At 48.9% G+C, this 17,242-nt stretch overlaps 7 protein-coding genes across 7 annotated transcripts; 3 read left to right on the top strand and 4 right to left on the bottom strand.

The window, feature by feature from the left end:
- Positions 1 to 652: 652 nt before the first annotated feature.
- FVEG_11837 (hypothetical protein) lies at positions 653 to 1,371 on the top strand (the record flags this gene model as incomplete). The annotated part of the gene is made up of 3 exons (XM_018901158.1): positions 653 to 805; positions 862 to 1,133; positions 1,185 to 1,371. 3 exons carry the CDS (start codon positions 653 to 655, stop codon positions 1,333 to 1,335), a joined length of 576 nt encoding a protein of 191 aa, XP_018759590.1. The 3' UTR covers positions 1,336 to 1,371.
- A 772-nt stretch (positions 1,372 to 2,143) lies between these two features.
- FVEG_11838 (hypothetical protein) lies at positions 2,144 to 3,787 on the top strand. Its single transcript, XM_018901159.1, has 2 exons — positions 2,144 to 3,099; positions 3,155 to 3,787. The coding sequence occupies exons 1-2, from the start codon at positions 2,358 to 2,360 to the stop codon at positions 3,556 to 3,558; spliced, it is 1,146 nt and encodes a 381-aa protein (XP_018759591.1). The 5' UTR covers positions 2,144 to 2,357; the 3' UTR covers positions 3,559 to 3,787.
- A 224-nt stretch (positions 3,788 to 4,011) lies between these two features.
- On the bottom strand, positions 4,012 to 4,980 carry FVEG_11839 (hypothetical protein; the record flags this gene model as incomplete). The annotated part of the gene is made up of 1 exon (XM_018901160.1): positions 4,012 to 4,980. The coding sequence occupies one exon, from the start codon at positions 4,978 to 4,980 to the stop codon at positions 4,012 to 4,014; it is 969 nt and encodes a 322-aa protein (XP_018759592.1).
- Positions 4,981 to 5,279: 299 nt separating this feature from the next.
- Positions 5,280 to 7,650, bottom strand: FVEG_11840 (hypothetical protein; the record flags this gene model as incomplete). The annotated part of the gene is made up of 3 exons (XM_018901161.1): positions 5,280 to 6,688; positions 6,738 to 7,284; positions 7,336 to 7,650. 3 exons carry the CDS (start codon positions 7,648 to 7,650, stop codon positions 5,280 to 5,282), a joined length of 2,271 nt encoding a protein of 756 aa, XP_018759593.1.
- A 903-nt stretch (positions 7,651 to 8,553) lies between these two features.
- On the bottom strand, positions 8,554 to 11,743 carry FVEG_11841 (hypothetical protein; the record flags this gene model as incomplete). Its single annotated transcript, XM_018901162.1, has 3 exons — positions 8,554 to 10,426; positions 10,476 to 10,962; positions 11,017 to 11,743. 3 exons carry the CDS (start codon positions 11,741 to 11,743, stop codon positions 8,554 to 8,556), a joined length of 3,087 nt encoding a protein of 1,028 aa, XP_018759594.1.
- Positions 11,744 to 12,698: 955 nt separating this feature from the next.
- FVEG_11842 (enoyl-CoA hydratase) lies at positions 12,699 to 13,801 on the top strand (the record flags this gene model as incomplete). Its single annotated transcript, XM_018901163.1, has 6 exons — positions 12,699 to 12,897; positions 12,990 to 13,120; positions 13,170 to 13,199; positions 13,249 to 13,365; positions 13,431 to 13,608; positions 13,668 to 13,801. 6 exons carry the CDS (start codon positions 12,699 to 12,701, stop codon positions 13,799 to 13,801), a joined length of 789 nt encoding a protein of 262 aa, XP_018759595.1.
- A 1,117-nt stretch (positions 13,802 to 14,918) lies between these two features.
- FVEG_11843 (hypothetical protein) lies at positions 14,919 to 16,104 on the bottom strand (the record flags this gene model as incomplete). Its single annotated transcript, XM_018901164.1, has 2 exons — positions 14,919 to 15,832; positions 15,882 to 16,104. 2 exons carry the CDS (start codon positions 16,102 to 16,104, stop codon positions 14,919 to 14,921), a joined length of 1,137 nt encoding a protein of 378 aa, XP_018759596.1.
- Positions 16,105 to 17,242: the final 1,138 nt, after the last annotated feature.

Raw genomic sequence — 17,242 nt, 5'->3', positions numbered from 1 at the left:
TGACATCACTTTGAAACAAAACAGCCTTATGATGCTGATATCCTAGATAGTGGATCTTATTTCCCGGAGAAAATCTCGCTTCGGCGGCTAATAAATCTTGCGGCTGGCTCAGTGCTGCGCCATGCCGTTAACGCAGGGATGAGGCTCCTATTCTTACAAGCGGTGGCGTGGGCTCATCAGCATCGCGAATCAGAAAAGGACGACAGACAGTCCCGAGAAAAAAATCATGACAGTTTTTTCTCACTTTACCTTTATTTCCAAGAACTTTCGTATTCCTCATGTTGAGCTTTTCCTATTTTTTTTCTTGACATTGATGGATTGATAGATTGCAAACCAATCTTACATGGTCCACCACTCTATGGGTCGGCCTGGCTTTTGTCATCCTGACTCCACGACTCTGAGGCTGACACTCGGAGAAACCAGCTCAATCCAGGATGAAATCTGACAGGATTCAAGCACTTGAGCCACTGACTGAGGCTTGGGCCCAAACAAGCGGAACGATGTTTATATGTCCCAGCCTCCGGAAATCTCCTTTATTATGGACATGTCTACTTCCGCAATTCCGATAGAAATCCTTTTCCTCTATTAATTTTCGTTGTTACTATGAAACAATAGTTCAAGAATATCGTAGTGATATCATATACCGACCGAAATGGCTTCCCATCGCCCTGATCTCTCGCAATACCCCACTGGATTCACGGTTCTACGCATTTTCCAAGCTGTACTGAACATCATCACCATCGTTGTCACGTCTTTCACAATACACGCTGTGGTTATTCCGGGGAACTGCTTGTTGATCGTAACCGTACGTAAAGACATGTGCGATCATTGATGCAAACGGTTTGCTAACCTTGGTTACAGAGTTCTGCATCACTTCTGGTCTCTACATGGATGGCCTTTGCTCACATGTTCTCCAACCGCCTCTTCAACTACTTGGTCGCCGCGATTCTTGACACCATTCTCACTCTATTCTGGCTCATGTCATTTGCTGTTCTTGCGGCACAAACAGCGGTGTTATGGGCCCACGGCACTGATTACTGCGGAACCAACAAGTGCCCCGACAACCTCAAGAACGTGACGAGTTTTTACGGATGCGTCTTTGCGACTTGCGTCGGTCTGGGTGGCTTGGCATTGTAAGTTCAAGGGAGATCCGGGATCAAGTTCGCCATGCTGACCATTTATAGTCTTTTCTCGTGCATTTGCCTTATTTTCCACGGCATCGTCAGCCGTCGACAACACCGATATAACCAGATCGGCACGAATAGCGTCTCGGAACCAATTTTTGTCGGCGACAGGCATCCCCAGGGCTCGACCGAGTATCGGCCTATAGCATAGGTCATTCAGTTAAAGCGAAGAGAATTTAATGATACCAATGATTATTCCTAGAGTAACTTGCCTTGATCTGTTCGTAAACTCTGGGTGCCGGATATTCTTATCTTGGAGTCGATAAGATAAGATTCGGGCCAATAACTAAAGACATCGCTTCTGGGTAAGATGATCTGCTAACGTCTGCTAAGGAGTACTTTTACTGGCTCCTAAATTTACCTGCACCAATGGTATCCCTTAATGTTGCCTAGCATATACATTCGTTTCATGGCTCGCAACTCACGAACTGGTCTCGTTCATTTGGCGTAATGGAAGAGACAGTCGCTACGAAATATCCAAGGTTAAACCTACAGCCCTACCTATGGATATTGTGCTGGGCATTATGTAGTAAAAGAAGATGGTACATCAAGACAAAAGCAGATATCGCGGTGGTTCATTGGTTCATCTCCACCGTTTTGTGTCTTTGCCACTTGCTCCCTTCACGAAACTCTGATCATTCAGCATTCGTAATTCTCTTCCAACCTCTCAAGATGACTAAATGACCTCTCATGTATCCCCGACCATGAAGTAACTTGAACTATCTGCCCTGGATTTCTACTGCTGTTCTGATCCTCTGGTTGCCGTACGCTTGCCGCTCCTTCAAGTGGGGCCGACCGTCAACCGCCGATCGCCCGACTGCATTAATTACAGTACATTTATGACTGATAGCTCTCATGATTTCCATCCAAATCAATCATACGATATTAGAAATACCCAAAACGCCGTTATAGGCTATCGCCATCGATTTGCCGCGACGACATGTTCAACAGTCAATACACGTCTCAGTTCAATCGCCGAGTCGGGCGGGCTGGGATCCACCTTTCGGGGATCAAAAGCGGAAGCCAAACAAGTCCCCGGGACGGGACAATTATATCAGATCAAAGTTTCCAGATCATTCGCGTCGGGCACTAGATTATTAGCATTTCTCAGCAAGCCTTTCGCAATACTATCATAGGCCTTGTATAATTATTCCCTGTATCACACTTACGACAATGGCATCGCTTACATCCACTATTCGCAGAAGTGCAGTCGCTCTTGAAACCGTACCAACAAAAGCTTTTACATCGCTAGCTGTGTCACAATCTTCCAGAACACGCACTTATCACACGGCCTCGGATAATTCTGTTCAAAGAAGAAGCCGAGCCAGTTGCCAAAAGAGTCTAGCATCGAGACAACCTTGTCTTTTACACTCACGACATCCAACCCAAAATCACATCATCGGCGGCGCTAGATTTGCGACCACTACTACCATAATGGCAGAACCAACTGTCCACTCCCTATTCGAGCCTGTTACTGGCACCTGGCAGTACATTGTCTCGGACCCCAACACCAAGAGTGCCGTCATCATCGACCCAGTTCTGGACTATGATCCCGTCAAAGCAGCCGTGTCGACAGGATCGGCTGATGCCATCCTCAAGACTGTCAAAGACAATGGCTTGAAGATTGAGATGATTCTAGAGACGCATGCTCATGCGGACCATCTGACTGCTGCATCATATCTCCAGTCAGCCCTTGCCAGAAGTCAAGGTTCCAAGCCGCTCATCGGCATTGGAAAGCTTATCCGCCAGGTTCAGAGCTTATTCGGAGAACGATATGGCATCGATCCAAGAGAGTATGATACCGTGTTTGATAAGCTATGGGAAGATAACGATGAGTTCACCATTGGCACTTTGTCTGCCCGGGCTGTTCATCTCCCTGGCCATACGCCAGATCACATGGGATACCATATTGGTAGTAAGTCTCCTTCAAACTGATACGCCTCTACCCCAGTTACTAACTAGCTACCTAGAAAACGTGTTTGTTGGTGATTCCATCTTCCACGTTGATATCGGCTCCGCCCGCGCAGACTTCCCTGGTGGCAGTGCTGAGGCCATCTTCAACTCTGGCCGCAGGCTTCTCGCACTCCCAGAGGATACAAAGATCTGGGTAGGGCATGACTATCCACCGGCTGACCGAGAAGCCCCGGTTCCCTTTGCTACGGTGAAGGAACACAGAGAGAACAACAAGCATCTCAAGGATGGAACGCGTGAGCATGAGTTCATTGAGATGCGCAAGAAACGTGATGAGTCCCTTGCTGCGCCTCGATTGATTCATCCTTCGTTGCAGGTCAACATTAGAGGTGGACGACTGCCGGCACCGAACCCGGCAGGACTCAAGACGATTCATTTACCAGTGACGGGTTCGTCGTGGTAGAGAAGTCTTGTGACACAATGCCCTGTCTAAGGAACGCATATTGTATAGTAACGTGGAAACGGTCCTTTCCATTTGGTGCTGAAGAAAAGGTATTCAGAATGATAGTTTAGCCAGCCAAAACAGATCGAAAATTACTTTCAGTATCTCCCATTTGATCTCTACTCCATGTTTGTCGGTGTAGATAGCACTTCGCATTGAAAATAATTACATGTAGAGAGTCCAGGCTCCCATTCGTTGAATAGTATCATTATGTCAAATTGTTCCCAGAGCATAGCTTGTCGGCGATCACCTATCAAAACTTCGGGGTCTGACAGTTCTAGCATGTCAGCCCTTGAGATATATTGGATCAAGGCTAATTTATTAGGTCTACGATTCTTCTGATTCTATTCCAAGTATAATGCATAAACTCATAGTACAGTAAGCAATCAGTTGCACTCTTTCCAACCGCAATATCTAAGCAAAGGAGAGTCCAGCCACCAACCCAGCACCAAACATCGAGACGATTGTGACAAAGGAGCTCAATCCCATCGTGGCCATGCCACTGATACCGTGGCCACTCGTGCATCCACCGGCGATGCGAGCGCCAAAAGTCAGAAAAGCTCCGCCAGCCAGAACCATTGGCAGTGATGCCTGTTCGCTTTGAGCCATGACCTCCCGGATGGCCGGAAATTTTGACAACGCCGCCCAAGAACCCATCATTAATCCACATGCAAAGAGAATGTTCTGCGGGATTGATTTAATACCCTTGCCACTGACAACATCCCAGAAGAACTTTCCAAACTCCTCATAGGCACCACTGACCCCAACGGGCTTCTCGGTCAAGATAACAGACGATAACTGCCCGAAGCCGATGAGGAGGCCACCGACAACCGGATGCAGCATGGTAACACTTCTCGGGGCAATGTATAAGATACCGGCAAGTATCGCAAGCATCGTTATCTCATACCCTACGAGAACCTTGCCTGCAGACAAGCCAGTAACATCCATAACCGATGTATTCTGGGCACGGCTCGTCGGCGGCTTGACCACCCACGGCTTACACCGCACCCAGATAACGCCCGCAAGGAGCGACGTGCATGCGAGCAGCCGACTGGCGCCAATACCCGCCGTGGCCTGCACGAGGACCGTCCCGGGACAAGCACCCGTTAAGCTTATCCCCAGACCCAGCATGGCACCACCAATGATGTTGCCATCGTATGGGCCCAGCCATCCGTGCGAACTTGCTGACCGGGCTGGGATCTTTGTGGTTTTGGAGTTGTAGAGGGTGAAGATTGTGGCGCTGGTCGCGGATGCGGTGAGGAACGTGGCCAGCATGTGAAAGTCGGAGAGGCGGAATTGATTCTTTATGACCTGCGGGTTTGCCACGCCTGAGAGAGTGAGGCCTGTGCCAAAGATGGCACCTGTTAACAAACTTGTTGCCATGATTGTTCAAAAGATCTATGTATGTAACTCTTTGATGTTGTTTTTTGATGATAAAGTTCAAGACACACGGCAGAGGCTGCTGAAAATCTTTGCTCTATTAACCCGCTCTATCGCTGTCTAAAATCACGCTTGATTTCCGCTCTAGTGCAGTTCAAACTCGCTAGTAAACCAAATGATCATTAAATCTAGTCCCCGATCCCGTTAAAAATTTAGAGTTTTAGAAGACGTCGATATCCACTGATTTCTCCGGAACGGCTCGGGGAAGAACGGACGGAGTGGGGCCCGGAAGTCGGAAACAATCAGTCATTTTCTGTTACGGTCTCGGTTCCTGGACGGCACTCGCTTCTCCTTGCATTGGCCAACGCCGCCGTCACCGCCTCCTCAAGATCGGCGTGGAAGAAGGGCCTGTCGGTCGGGAAAACTGGTCTGAGGCCTTGTTTTTCTGCTGGTGTAACAGGTGATGACGATTCGGTTTCCGTGCTTGTTTGTGTGCCGATTATACTTTCGTCGTCTGTGCTGCTCTGTCGTCCTCTATTTTCGTGCGTCTCGTCAAATGATCTGGCCAATGGCAGGATTGAAGTCCAGCTTCCAATTGAAGGTCCATTTTCTGTCGCACTTTGGCCGAAGCCAACAGCTGTCAACGCTCTTCTTGCCCATCGATTTCGCAGTCCACCAAAATGCCACTGAATTGAATACGGGCTCGCCCATCGATCAAGTGCATTTCTCACGTCGACCAGTCCTTGTACACTGGTGATGTCAATATTATGAATTGTTGAACAGTCGATCACGATTGCTCGTAGCACAGGAAGCTCTGTGTCTCCTTTGTACACGACAGGTTTGTCACACCACAGAGCCTCCGACTTGTCGCACTCCGGCTCCTCGGTCGCCCGTTTTGTGTGAGTGTACACGTAATCTGTCAACGTCTTGAAGTGCATTGCTTGGTTGAGATAATTGAGGCCTTCGGGGAAATGGTAGATCAAGATGCCTGGGTGGGGACTTTCGACTGGGATGCCTTTGTTGGAAGCGTCTTTTCGAGAGAGACTCAAGTAAATGTCACGCGATGGTGCCTTCTCGCGCGTAATTGCAGAAAAAGGCTGCTCGTCTTCGCTTGGATCAATCTGCTGAACAGTGACCCGACCAAGAAACTCGCCGCTGGTGCGAGCAATGCGAACGAGTAGAAGCAGGAATGAGAGACCAGTGGTGACATAGATACCCGTTTCGAGTCCCGTGAAAATTGCAATAACAACACCGGTCACCCAGATGAAGAACTCGAAAGGTGACAGTCGCCAATACTTCATTACTGTAGACGGAGAAGCAACGAGATTGGAGACAGCATGGATAATCAGGCCAGCCAAAGCAGCTCGTGGAATGAAGTAAAACACTCCCGTAAGAGCGTAGAGCGCAAGGAGTAGCATGAAAGCGCTGAAAAGACCGGCCATGGGTGTCTTGACACCAGCCTTCGACAGAACAGCCGAGGCGCCAAATGACCCCGTGCATGAGTAACCACCCAGAAATGGCCCAATGATATTTGCTGTACCTTGAGCCATGATCTCTTGCGACGGGGCAACCTCGTATCCATGCTTCTTGCCAAAGCTTTTGGCGATGGCGATATGCTCGACGATGAGGATGATGATGATTATGGGGCTTTGAGGGAGAACAACGCCAATGAGATCAGGTTTTAGATCCGGAAGGCCAGCGTGGACAAAGCCTGTGATGGGTCAGCGGTTGAAGCAGGCGATGTTGAGAGATTGACTTACCTTGGTTGATGTGTCCCACAATTCGGAACTTGCTCTCATCTTCCTTCAAGTTGCGATTGACCAGGAAGCTCACCAATGTGTATAGTAGCATGGCAAAGGTGAGGCGCAGGGAAGACATGATCGACCACATCTTCTTTCGCGCAGGCTGACGAGCCTCCAACTTGGCAAAGACAAACTTGGCCAGCTCGAGTAGAACAAGACAAGTGATACCGATAGCAGCGTCCAGCTTGGTGCCACCCAAGTTCTTCATTGTCGATATGAACACTTTATAAGGCTCCTCGCGTGTATTGACGCCATGGATGCCCAGCAAGACAGGGAGCTGAGTACACATGATGGAGATGCTAGCTGCTGTAATGAAGGCTGATACTGGGATGTAGGGAATAACTTCGACGAGCCATCCAAGACGAAATAGACCCAGTGCAAAGAGAATAATACCAGTCATGAATGATAACGTTCCGGCGATCTCGGCGCTTGTATATGTATCTGGTCGTGATTCGTGGACATGTGAGATGACTTCTCCGACGAGAAGAGAACCGACAGCGGTGGTCTACAATCCGAATGTTAGCCAAAATGTAAAGACGCTGGGTGATTGACGTACTCCAATGACAATGTCCTTCGATGTTCCGAATAACCAGTACGTTGCCGCGCCAGCAAAAGAAGTGTACAACCCAAAATCTGGCGGTAGTGTGGCAAGAAGGGCGTACGCCATGGCTTGAGGAATAACAACCAACCCAACGGTCAAGCCAGCGATACTGTCACCCAATAGCCACCGCCAGTTGTATCTGGGCAGCCAATTCAAGCAAGGAAACAAAGACTTGGCAAAGCGAAGTGAATCTTGTCGGCTAGGAACGCACTTCCCTAGCGCTTCCTTCACCGTCGGTTCAACTTCGTAATAATCGATCGTCTTCTTCATGATTGCCTCAGTAAGAAAGTAAGGTTATTTTGGGGGAAAATCATGTTTATTTTGTGGGCCGTTGGGAAGGATTTATAGATATCATGGGTGAGGCCGACAGCCGTGGAGCGAGACGGTAAAAGTCGGCGGGGCCGCTGTGAGACGTTGGTCGCCGATCTGTTGGGGCCGGCGGTGACGGGGCCGATACCCTCGGACGGTCATGAGAATGCAGGGAGAATCGAGATCGGGCTACGCATCCTGCTGATTTGTTTTGTCTGTTTTTGGGAGGTCTTATCGGCCGGTACAACATGCGGTATAGCCTTTCTTTGGGGAACTCGGTGCGAAATGACTCTTCATATGAAATCGAAAGATTGGTACTTAAAGCTTATGACGGCTCAACGAAACAAATCCAGCCAATATCTAAAAAGGAAAAAGCCCCAATTGACTTTATTTTTTGAAAGACAATTGGGATATGTATACCCTGAACACAGATAAGCCTCCAAATTGAAAATATAATAATATGCTTTTATCATAACTTAGGTAATTAATAACTTTATTGGTAGCTGCCCAAGGTACGAATGAAGAACGATAAGCCCATTCTCGATGATGTCTGCGAATCGCAGGAGCAAGCTTTGAACATTTGATATTTGAGCTATCTTATCTCATTAACTCTTTTACTGCAGCGCGGCATCTATCCGTACTTGCGGTCCCCCCGTCCTGGCTGTCTGATAGCCAGCGGTCTCCGGTAACCATTCAATGTCGTAATATGGAGCGAACACATTCACACAAGAGACTTTCATGGTCTCAATATTTAATTAACTTCATTACTTGCACCTATATAGACAAAAGAAGAACTTGCTTGAAAGCAAAACCTGGTACTGGCTCACACGCAAAGAACGCTTACAAGTCCCGCCCACCAAGTTTTTAAGAATCCAAAATTGGACCGTACGCCGGAATACCGCGGCTCTCCAGCTGATAAACCACTTTGGCCGTCGTCGACCTGTTGGAAATAATGCACACACATTCGGCGCCACTCTCCTTGTAGGCTTGATATGCCAACTTGACCATATCTGGTCGACCCTTCTTATCTGTATCCCAGATAATGGCCTCAGAGTCCATGGCAAGAATAGTATCGAGAATCTCTTGTCCATACGTTGAGAGAGGGTTCTTGGTAGACCAGACTACGTGGCACGGAACGCGCCTCTCCATGATGACAGGCATACAGGGTCCGATGCCTGAACCTGTTGCCACCAGAACGACCTTCTTGAACAGCGGAGCGACAGCAAGAACACCAGATGCTGGGGTACCTCGAGTCCAGATGGATGTCGGAGGCTTCTCGATGATCCGCTTGGTCCAGTCACCTGCTTTTGATACAATGATTGAGAAGCCTTTACCGCTAGGTTCAGGAATGGCTGCAAAAGCATGCCACTCAATCATGGGCCGATCAGTGATGCGAACGCCTCGGGAAGTGCAAGGCCCAGGTGTGCAAAAGTCAAAGTGAAGGCGCACGGCATGGTTGGAGAGAGGTTCGGGCCTGACATTGACGCGACGGAGTCTGGCCCAAGGTAGGGCGATGCTAAGAGTGATGAGTGACAGGAGGTAGATTGTTGGGTTCTTGGCCAATGCGTCCCCCAAGGGCTCAGTTGCCGTTGCTGCTGTTGATGTAATGACATGAGCCCAAACAAGAGCAACAGAAAACCAGCCGACAAAACGATGTGCCCACTCAAACTGATCGTGCATCTTCATACGGACACTGGGGTACGCCATGGCAAGGATGAAACAGAGCAGAAGAAGAATGACATAAGTCAAGGCGAGAACAACGCACTTGATGGGAGGCTGATATGTCTCGAGTAGGAAGTCCCGGCTGGTCGAGATGGTGTACATGAACCACCATGCAGTAGCAGAGACAGCGCAGCCAGAGTGGACACCGCCGTTGTGATAGACACGGGCAAAGTGCCTTCGGATAGACAGAGGGAATGACGTGGGGACTCGGGAACAGACGAAGAATATCGCATTGACGACGTAGTCTTGACGTACGAGGACGGCGCAGAGAAGATTTGATGCAACAGCTGTCGCAACCTTGGAAGGAGATGGGAAGAAGTTGTTGTTGCGGCTCTCCCAAAGAAGAAAAATGAGGACAGTGAGATTGGACAGGAAGATGAGGCCGAAGAGCTTGCGATATGCTGAGAACGCAGTATAACGGAGCCAGCGCCATCCATGGAAGCCGTTCTTATCAGGAAGTGCATACTCTTCAGTCTCGACCTCTTCATAGTCCTCAATAACGCCCTTGGGGTCCTTCTCCAGATCCCTCATGATACCATTCTTCTCACCCTCGAAGAGCGTTCCATCACTGGAACTACCAATCGACAGCAAGCGCTCATGCGACGGCCATACTGTCTCCGGTCTAACCTTCACAACCGCCTGCTGCACATTATGACTGCCCTCAGCGATCTTGTACAACGCTCTCTTGTCAATCTTTCCATTCGGCGTGAGTTCCAGAACGGGAAGATGTTTCCAGATTGTGGGGACAGCGTAGAAGGGCTGGGTCTTCCCAACGGTTTGTTTCAGCTCCGTTTCAGCGATTGGGACGTGGGATGAGTAGAAGCCCCACAGAGCGTTGTCGATCTTTAGGGCGCAGCCTTTTATGACGCCGGGGTTGGATTCGATGGAGCGGGATACGCCGTCGAGCTCGACGCGGAAGCCTTGGATCTTGACTTGGTCGTCTTTTCGGCCGAGGGGGAGGAGGCTACCGTCTTCGAGCCATTGGGCCAAATCGCCGGTGTTGAACATCATGTTGCTATTTATGTTAGTGTTACTCAGTTGTCGTGTTGTTATCAAGAACTTACCCATCGTTGGTGAACTTGTCCAGCTTGTATCGAGTCGCTGTTAGCTCGGGTAGATTGATGTAGCCTCGAGAGACACCTGGGCCTCCAGCCCACATAACACCAGGCTGCCCAACTGGAACAGGGTTCTCATTATCATCCAAGATGTAGACATTCGTGTTGGGGTTGGGCTTCCCAATTGACAGAGGAATGCCTGGTTGGTGAAGATGCGCTGTGTTGAGCATGCTGATCTCGGTCGGTCCGCACACGTTCCAGAAGTTGACATGGGGAGCCCATTTCTCGGCGAGCGCCAAAGGGCAAGGCTCGCCACCGACGGCGATTGTATCGACGTTGGGGAAGTCTTCGATTCGTGGCATGTATTTTTGAACGACCGATGGTGTAGCGATGATGGTGTCGCATCGTTGGAGACACTCGGTCCAGGGCTCGAGACCGCTGCCTCTGATGTGAAGAGTACCGCCGTTCATCATTGTACCCAAGATCTCCCAGGCACCTGTTGACAAAAATGGTTAGTAAAGTCGATTGATCTCAGTCAGATCTCACTTACACATATCGAATGCAACATTCAGCTGCTGTGCCACGTTCCTGCCAGGTCCAATGCCTAACTTGGATGGTTCTGCCAAAAGGGTATTGGTGACACCTCGATGTCTCACGTCCACACCCTTAGGTCGGCCTGTCGTACCCGAAGTGTAGATGACATATGCACCATCATCTGGACCGACCTCAACCATAGGGTGTGAAGGGTTACCTCTGCGCCAGAGATCTGAGTGGCTGTCCAGATCGAGAACATTGACAATGTTCCGTCGATCATCTGGAATGCTGCGAATAACTTTGTCAAAGAACTTTGGAAGACAGAGGACAACAGGTGCGTCGGAATCGGCAACGTCAAAGCCTAACGTGTCGTCGGTGACGATGCCACCATCCAATGGCACGTACTGTCCACCGGCTTTGAGGACAGCGAGGATGAAGACAACCATCTCAATGCAACGCGAGTACACCAACACAACACGATCGCCAATCCTCAAGCCAAAAGTATGTATCAGCTCGTTCGCCAATATATTTGCCCTTCGGTTGAGCTCTCGGTATGTGATAGTGCTCCCGTCATAATGTCGAACGGCAACGAGATCAGGGTGCGCCAGCGCAACTGCCTCAAAAGCGTGATGAGCAACATTATACGGAATAGGAAACTCAGGTCCCTTGCTGAATCGGTTGAATAACACTCTATCCGCCAGGGAGAGGCTCTCAAGGGAGCTGAAAGAATAGGAAGAAGACATTATGGGACGCTTTGGGCATAGAACGTCTGACCACGGAACCAAGCATGCCGTCAAGGCTGCGTCATGGCGATCTCCTTAAGTATTTGTAACCTGCAGAGAAAAGTGCAATTGGAAATGACGGAGAATCTTAACAGCACAGGATATTGACTAAATTTCCGCTTCTGGTTTCGGAACAAGAACGTCTACGACAATCAAGTGTATACGGCAGCTCGACTCTTGGTGGCGTAAAACCCTGGGCTTCTTTAGCATGTGGATTCGGCCGAATAAGGTTGCATTAGTGAGATCTTTTGGCTCAGATGCATAACGCTCCGTTAGGATTCCTGCTCTTTACGGAAGCTGATCCGCCGCAGTGACCAAGGCAGATGAAGCAAGGTCCCTGCACATCAGAGGCGTAACGATCAGAGTTTAGTACGAGATTCCCAAAACGAAACGGAGATCGTTCTGTTTTACGCAGTAAATGGCGAGCTTGACAGGGCAATACTACAGCAGAATAGGCAGGCTTACCGTTCGGAGTGGAGCAGAAAAGCTGCAAGGGGCCCTGAAACTCGTCACGTTTTGTGGTCTTCAACGGCTTTCGTCAGTGCTTCTTTTCTGTTCTTTAGGAAGTTGGGATACCTTACAAAGAGAATTGTAATCAGAGTGGGATAACGAAAAGAGTAACAAAACCGTTGAGGCGACGTGCAGATCACCAGTTGACCTGCCCCAAATGCCGAAACGACCGTTCCGGAATCTGTGACGAGACCAAAAACTCCACAAGGTCGAAACTTGAGATTCTTCACGAGTTCAGCATGATTGATCCAGGGTCAGATTGTCAATGCGCTTGACGAGACCTTCATGTATGATGACAGACTTAAACAATTGATCTCGCTCATCTTCCGGTTGCGAATTGCTTCTTTTCATCATAATCAAGATTTGACCATTTCCTCAACAACGACCGTTTCAGAGACACGTCACAATGGAGAACCTCCAGGATATCAAGCTCTCGACCAACAGCGATACTGGCGTCGCACTCATCCAGTTCAACAGACCAGCCAAACGCAATGCCTTTTCACAGAACACGATAAACGAAATAGTCGCCACTCTGAATCATCTAGACTCAGTGGATACCGTGCGCGCTGTAGTTTTGACTGGTGGACCTGAAGGGCACTTCTGCGGTACGTTGAGAGTTTCTCCATCGGAAGAATAGAGAAGAGGAGGGAGAAGAATTGCTGTAATAATGCGGCTGCTAATTGAGTTTCGGGAGCAGCTGGCATGGATTTAAACGAGTTGGTGGAGCTGTCGACTTCCAAAGCCCATAAAATTGAGTTTCTCAAGGACTTGACGGATGCGCTAGCGAGGTTTTCCAAGCCTCTCATTGCTGCTGTTGTTGGCTTCGCTGTACGTGATCTACTGATCGCCACTCTGAGTTTGGGCTAATGAGATGCAGTTGGGCGGTGGTTTCGAGATTGCTCTCGCTGTAAGTCGAGAATATCATTTCCCGCGCATGATCTAAGCTAATGGTCCAGTGCGACATCATCTACGCTGCTGAAGATGCCATGTTTGGTCTTCCAGAAGTCAAGATCGGTACCATCCCCGGCGCAGGCGGTACTCAGCGCCTGGCTCGTGCCCTAGGAAAACACAAGGTATGCCACCATCAAACCAACCCAAAACCTTAGCGACAATCACTGACCACCTTGGTGGGATCTAGGCAATGGAGTTCGTGTTAACGGGCGAGCCAGCAAGTGGAGCTGAGTTCGAGCGACTGGGCGTTGTGACAAAGGTCTTTCCCAAGCCAGACGTTGTCCAAGCAGCGACGGCGCTGGCTGAGAAGATTGCGCGTCTGTCGGCTCCGGTTATCAAAACGGCCAAGAAAGCGGTTTTGACTGGTGAGTTTGACCAATTAACGTGTCCGGCCTTGTCCGTTGGTGATTGACCCCTGTCGCAGTGGAAAATTCGACCCTGGATGCTGGGATGACACATGAAAAGGCGCTGTACTATTCGACGTTTGGGCTAGATGATTTCAAGGAGGGGATCCAGTCATTCCTCCAGAAACGACAGCCCAGCTTCAAACATTCTTAGACTTTTAGTGTAACCTGAATAGACATGGTTGTGATAAACTTCCCAATCCTGTCAACAACGGCAAATTACTCCGTACCTTAGATCCAAATTCCCCATGTCAATGACAGATGCAATTGCTATTCTTATCCCAAAAAAACGTTAAATTACTCAGGGGCCCAACGTTAGGGTCTCACAGCTATGGCCCGCTTGTGGATAGTCTCCTTTCCCCTGCCTTAGCAAAACCCACCATCAAATGCCGCTAGGTTAGATCCCCGAAGATGTCGGTTCCGCGACGATTAGGCGACTGAGCTGTCACTCATTGCCGCGGAAATACACACATCCTTGGCTCACGCAATACCGTTGGCATGAGCCGAAAGCTGAAACTTGGTGTTGTGAAACAAGGCATCGTAAAACATGTTAGGGCGATGTTTGGCTTATCAGACATGAGCATTGGCCTCGTTGGGCTGGAACGTGATGGCGTTGCAAATTATCGTAGGAGTTTGCCGTGATTGCATATATTAATGAAGGGAGCATGCAGCAACAGTGACCCCGACGATACAATTCCTGTTAGCCTCAAGATCTCGCATGCATCTGTTGATCATACAATCTACGACCCCTTCACATTGAGCTAGAAGCCGTCGAACGTTGAGTCAATGTATCAAGAAAAGCATACCCTAATGTCGACTAGATCTACGTAAAATCCATTTAATCTTACCCAAGTTCTGTCATTGTTTAGGATGGATGTGCCATAAGTCTCCTTGTCTTAGCTCACGTAACGCTTCAGAGCGAAGGTTCTTAAGAGGCAGAGATTTATTATAAACACGAGAAGGCTTTCTTCGTGTCAAACACTCAACGCTGAAATTGCATTGAGACACAAATTCATTTTGCGAAGGGTACATTAAGGATTTCTATCTATGTTTTAAGCTGAAAGATTTATCAGTCAGAGGTTCAGGGATCCAGCTATCCGAACCAGGCCCTGTACTCTCTTATGATGAAAGGGAAGGATTGAAGTTGATGCGAGTATGCAACGATAAATAGTAAAAGTCGCAAGCAAAAGCCGAGAGTTCCCATGAATCAGACATCACTGCTGAATATACCCTGAGTCGAATCCTCATCGGCGTCTTATGAACCACAGCTCTCAGTAAACAGCCATTCCTGTCCAAGAAGCACGGTTCCCGAGTCCGCTCAGGTTGATCACTCTTGGACCATAAGATTCATGTTTCAAGTCAAACACCGCAATCGCTGGAGCAGCCTGCAGAGCATAGAGCTTGGAGCCACTGATGATGGCGTCGAAATTGCCTTTACCGGCAGCATAGCCTGGGAGAGTGCGTCCGATGGCCATAGTCTCGGTGTTGAGAGCAGTGACGTCTGGAACAGCGGCATCGAGGAGATATACAGATCTAGAACCAGCGGAAGTTGCGGTCCAGCAAGTGGCCATTTGTTTTGGGACTGTGATATTTGTCTTGGTGGACACAGTGAGATCATCGGCGATGGACACAAATGCTGCACCATAAGCGGGAGTGGAAACAACAGCAGAACCGTCGGAGACAAAGCTCATTCCAAAAGCAACTGGCAAGTTATTGGGCTGTGACTTTATAGCTTCCTCGCTCACGCGGCTATTCTCGACCTTGTAAGCATAAACGAAACCATTCTCCATACCGTTGCCCTTGATGGTAACGAAAAGAGCCGTCTCGGAAGGATTGAAGAGAATGTTGGAAACAGTGTTCGGAGGCCCTGTTGGAGGGGATGTCTGGCCGAAGACAGGAAGAGGCTTGAGGTTGCCCTGGGGCTTCAAACCATCGCAGTCCGAGACAGTGAAGCACTGAACTCCAGGCTTGGTTCCAGTATTGGCGACGCAAGCAAGCTTGTGCTTGCGAGAATACGCAACTGTGTTGGGAACTGTGCCAACGGTATCGACAGGCTCGCCGAGAAGAACCGGATGAGCTGGGTTCTCCTTGGGGATATGGAAAGCGGCCAAAGTGTTGGAGCCAGCGTTGACGGTGAACAAGCGGTTCCCGCTTACGATAATGGAGCCTTGGGAGAAGAGGGGATCTGTTCGAGTTGTCAGCGGCTGTCTCGGTACTAACATATTCTCACTTACCCATCTTGACAGTTCCATTCATGTTATTGCTGATAAGACCCTTTCCACTGGTCGAGATTCTCTGTGGCTGACCGAACGAGCCATCTTTGGCAATGCTGAGTGAGACTACAGAAGCGCCCTGGGGGTCGCTGTCGAGGAAGTACAATGCCCGATCGGACTTGTGAGGCTTTGGATGGGCCTGTGTGAGTGAGGCTGTAACAAGAAACGCGTTGATGAATTTCATCGTGGATTTTGGAGTGTCAATAGACAGTTATGAGTTAAGACTGAGGGGAACGGTGAATGGTTTGGTACTTGGGATATCTTCATTGAGACGGTCAACCGCATATCTATATATGTTCCGACCCGGCATCTCAGATCCGAAACATCTAACATAACTTCATCCGTAAATGAGTTGAAGTAGCCTAAAAGCAATGATTATGTGCCGGACGGACCAGACGGATGAGGGTTATGTAGAGCAAGAGCCAATAGAACACAGAAACCACTATATTAACTGGAAATCTAGCGTCATAGTTGAAACAACGACCCATTTCGAATAAGATCAACTACGGAACTTCACTCAAAGGCCATGCCCGATCGAGGTCATTTGTTGAGTCAACAGTAAGTGCTGACAGTCTAAGAATTCGTCAGCTGCGCTAGAGGCTGAAGAGTGGTGAAATAGCAAGAGAAGCTCAGCGAGCATCTTCCTAAAGAAGACAACGGCGTTTGATCAATTGAGTACAATGGGGCCGTGGAGCTGCCAGTGACGCTCCCGTCCAGTCAGATGCATAGAGTGTGTTCGTCAAAGTGTAAGCGGACTGTTGATGCCGTGCAGCGAACGCGTTATGCCTCTTATGGCAATATTGATGAGATGTCTTTTTTGCCGAAGCAGGGAGCTAATTTGACGTCACTCACGCCTGAAGTCCTCGGAAAACATTCGCATGGACATGAGGAATGTGCTAATAATGAGTGAAAGAGAGCAGTTAAAGGTAATGGTTGGTCAATCTGGTGTCAAATTTTCGCACAATCCTTTTCCAGGATTCAATCCTGTCGAATACTCTTGGCTTTGATCTACAGCGCCAACAATTTGTGGACATCAGGGATAATTGCACAGTAGACAGCACTGAAGCCTGGAGCTATGACTAAGACTAGGGGAGACAATAGAGCTTAAGACCTGAATTCTAAAGGACGGAAATTTTTATAAAATATCATAAGCTTAGGGGACTCTATGATGACTTTATTTTGGCGTCTTTGCTTGAGGCATGCAGCCCCGGTAGCGTAATACGCTGTCTAAATCCTTAGTTCACTGCCCGAGTTAGCGTCAGTAAGCAGAAATACCACTCTCCATCGTCTCTTAACATGCTCAATTCGGTCATCAGAGCTGC

Source organism: Fusarium verticillioides, chromosome 4 (assembly GCF_000149555.1).
Source record: "Fusarium verticillioides 7600 chromosome 4, whole genome shotgun sequence".
NCBI lineage: Eukaryota > Fungi > Ascomycota > Sordariomycetes > Hypocreales > Nectriaceae > Fusarium > Fusarium verticillioides.
The sequence above is the reverse complement of the archived record's forward strand: the minus strand, read 5'-3'. Positions and strand labels throughout refer to the sequence as shown.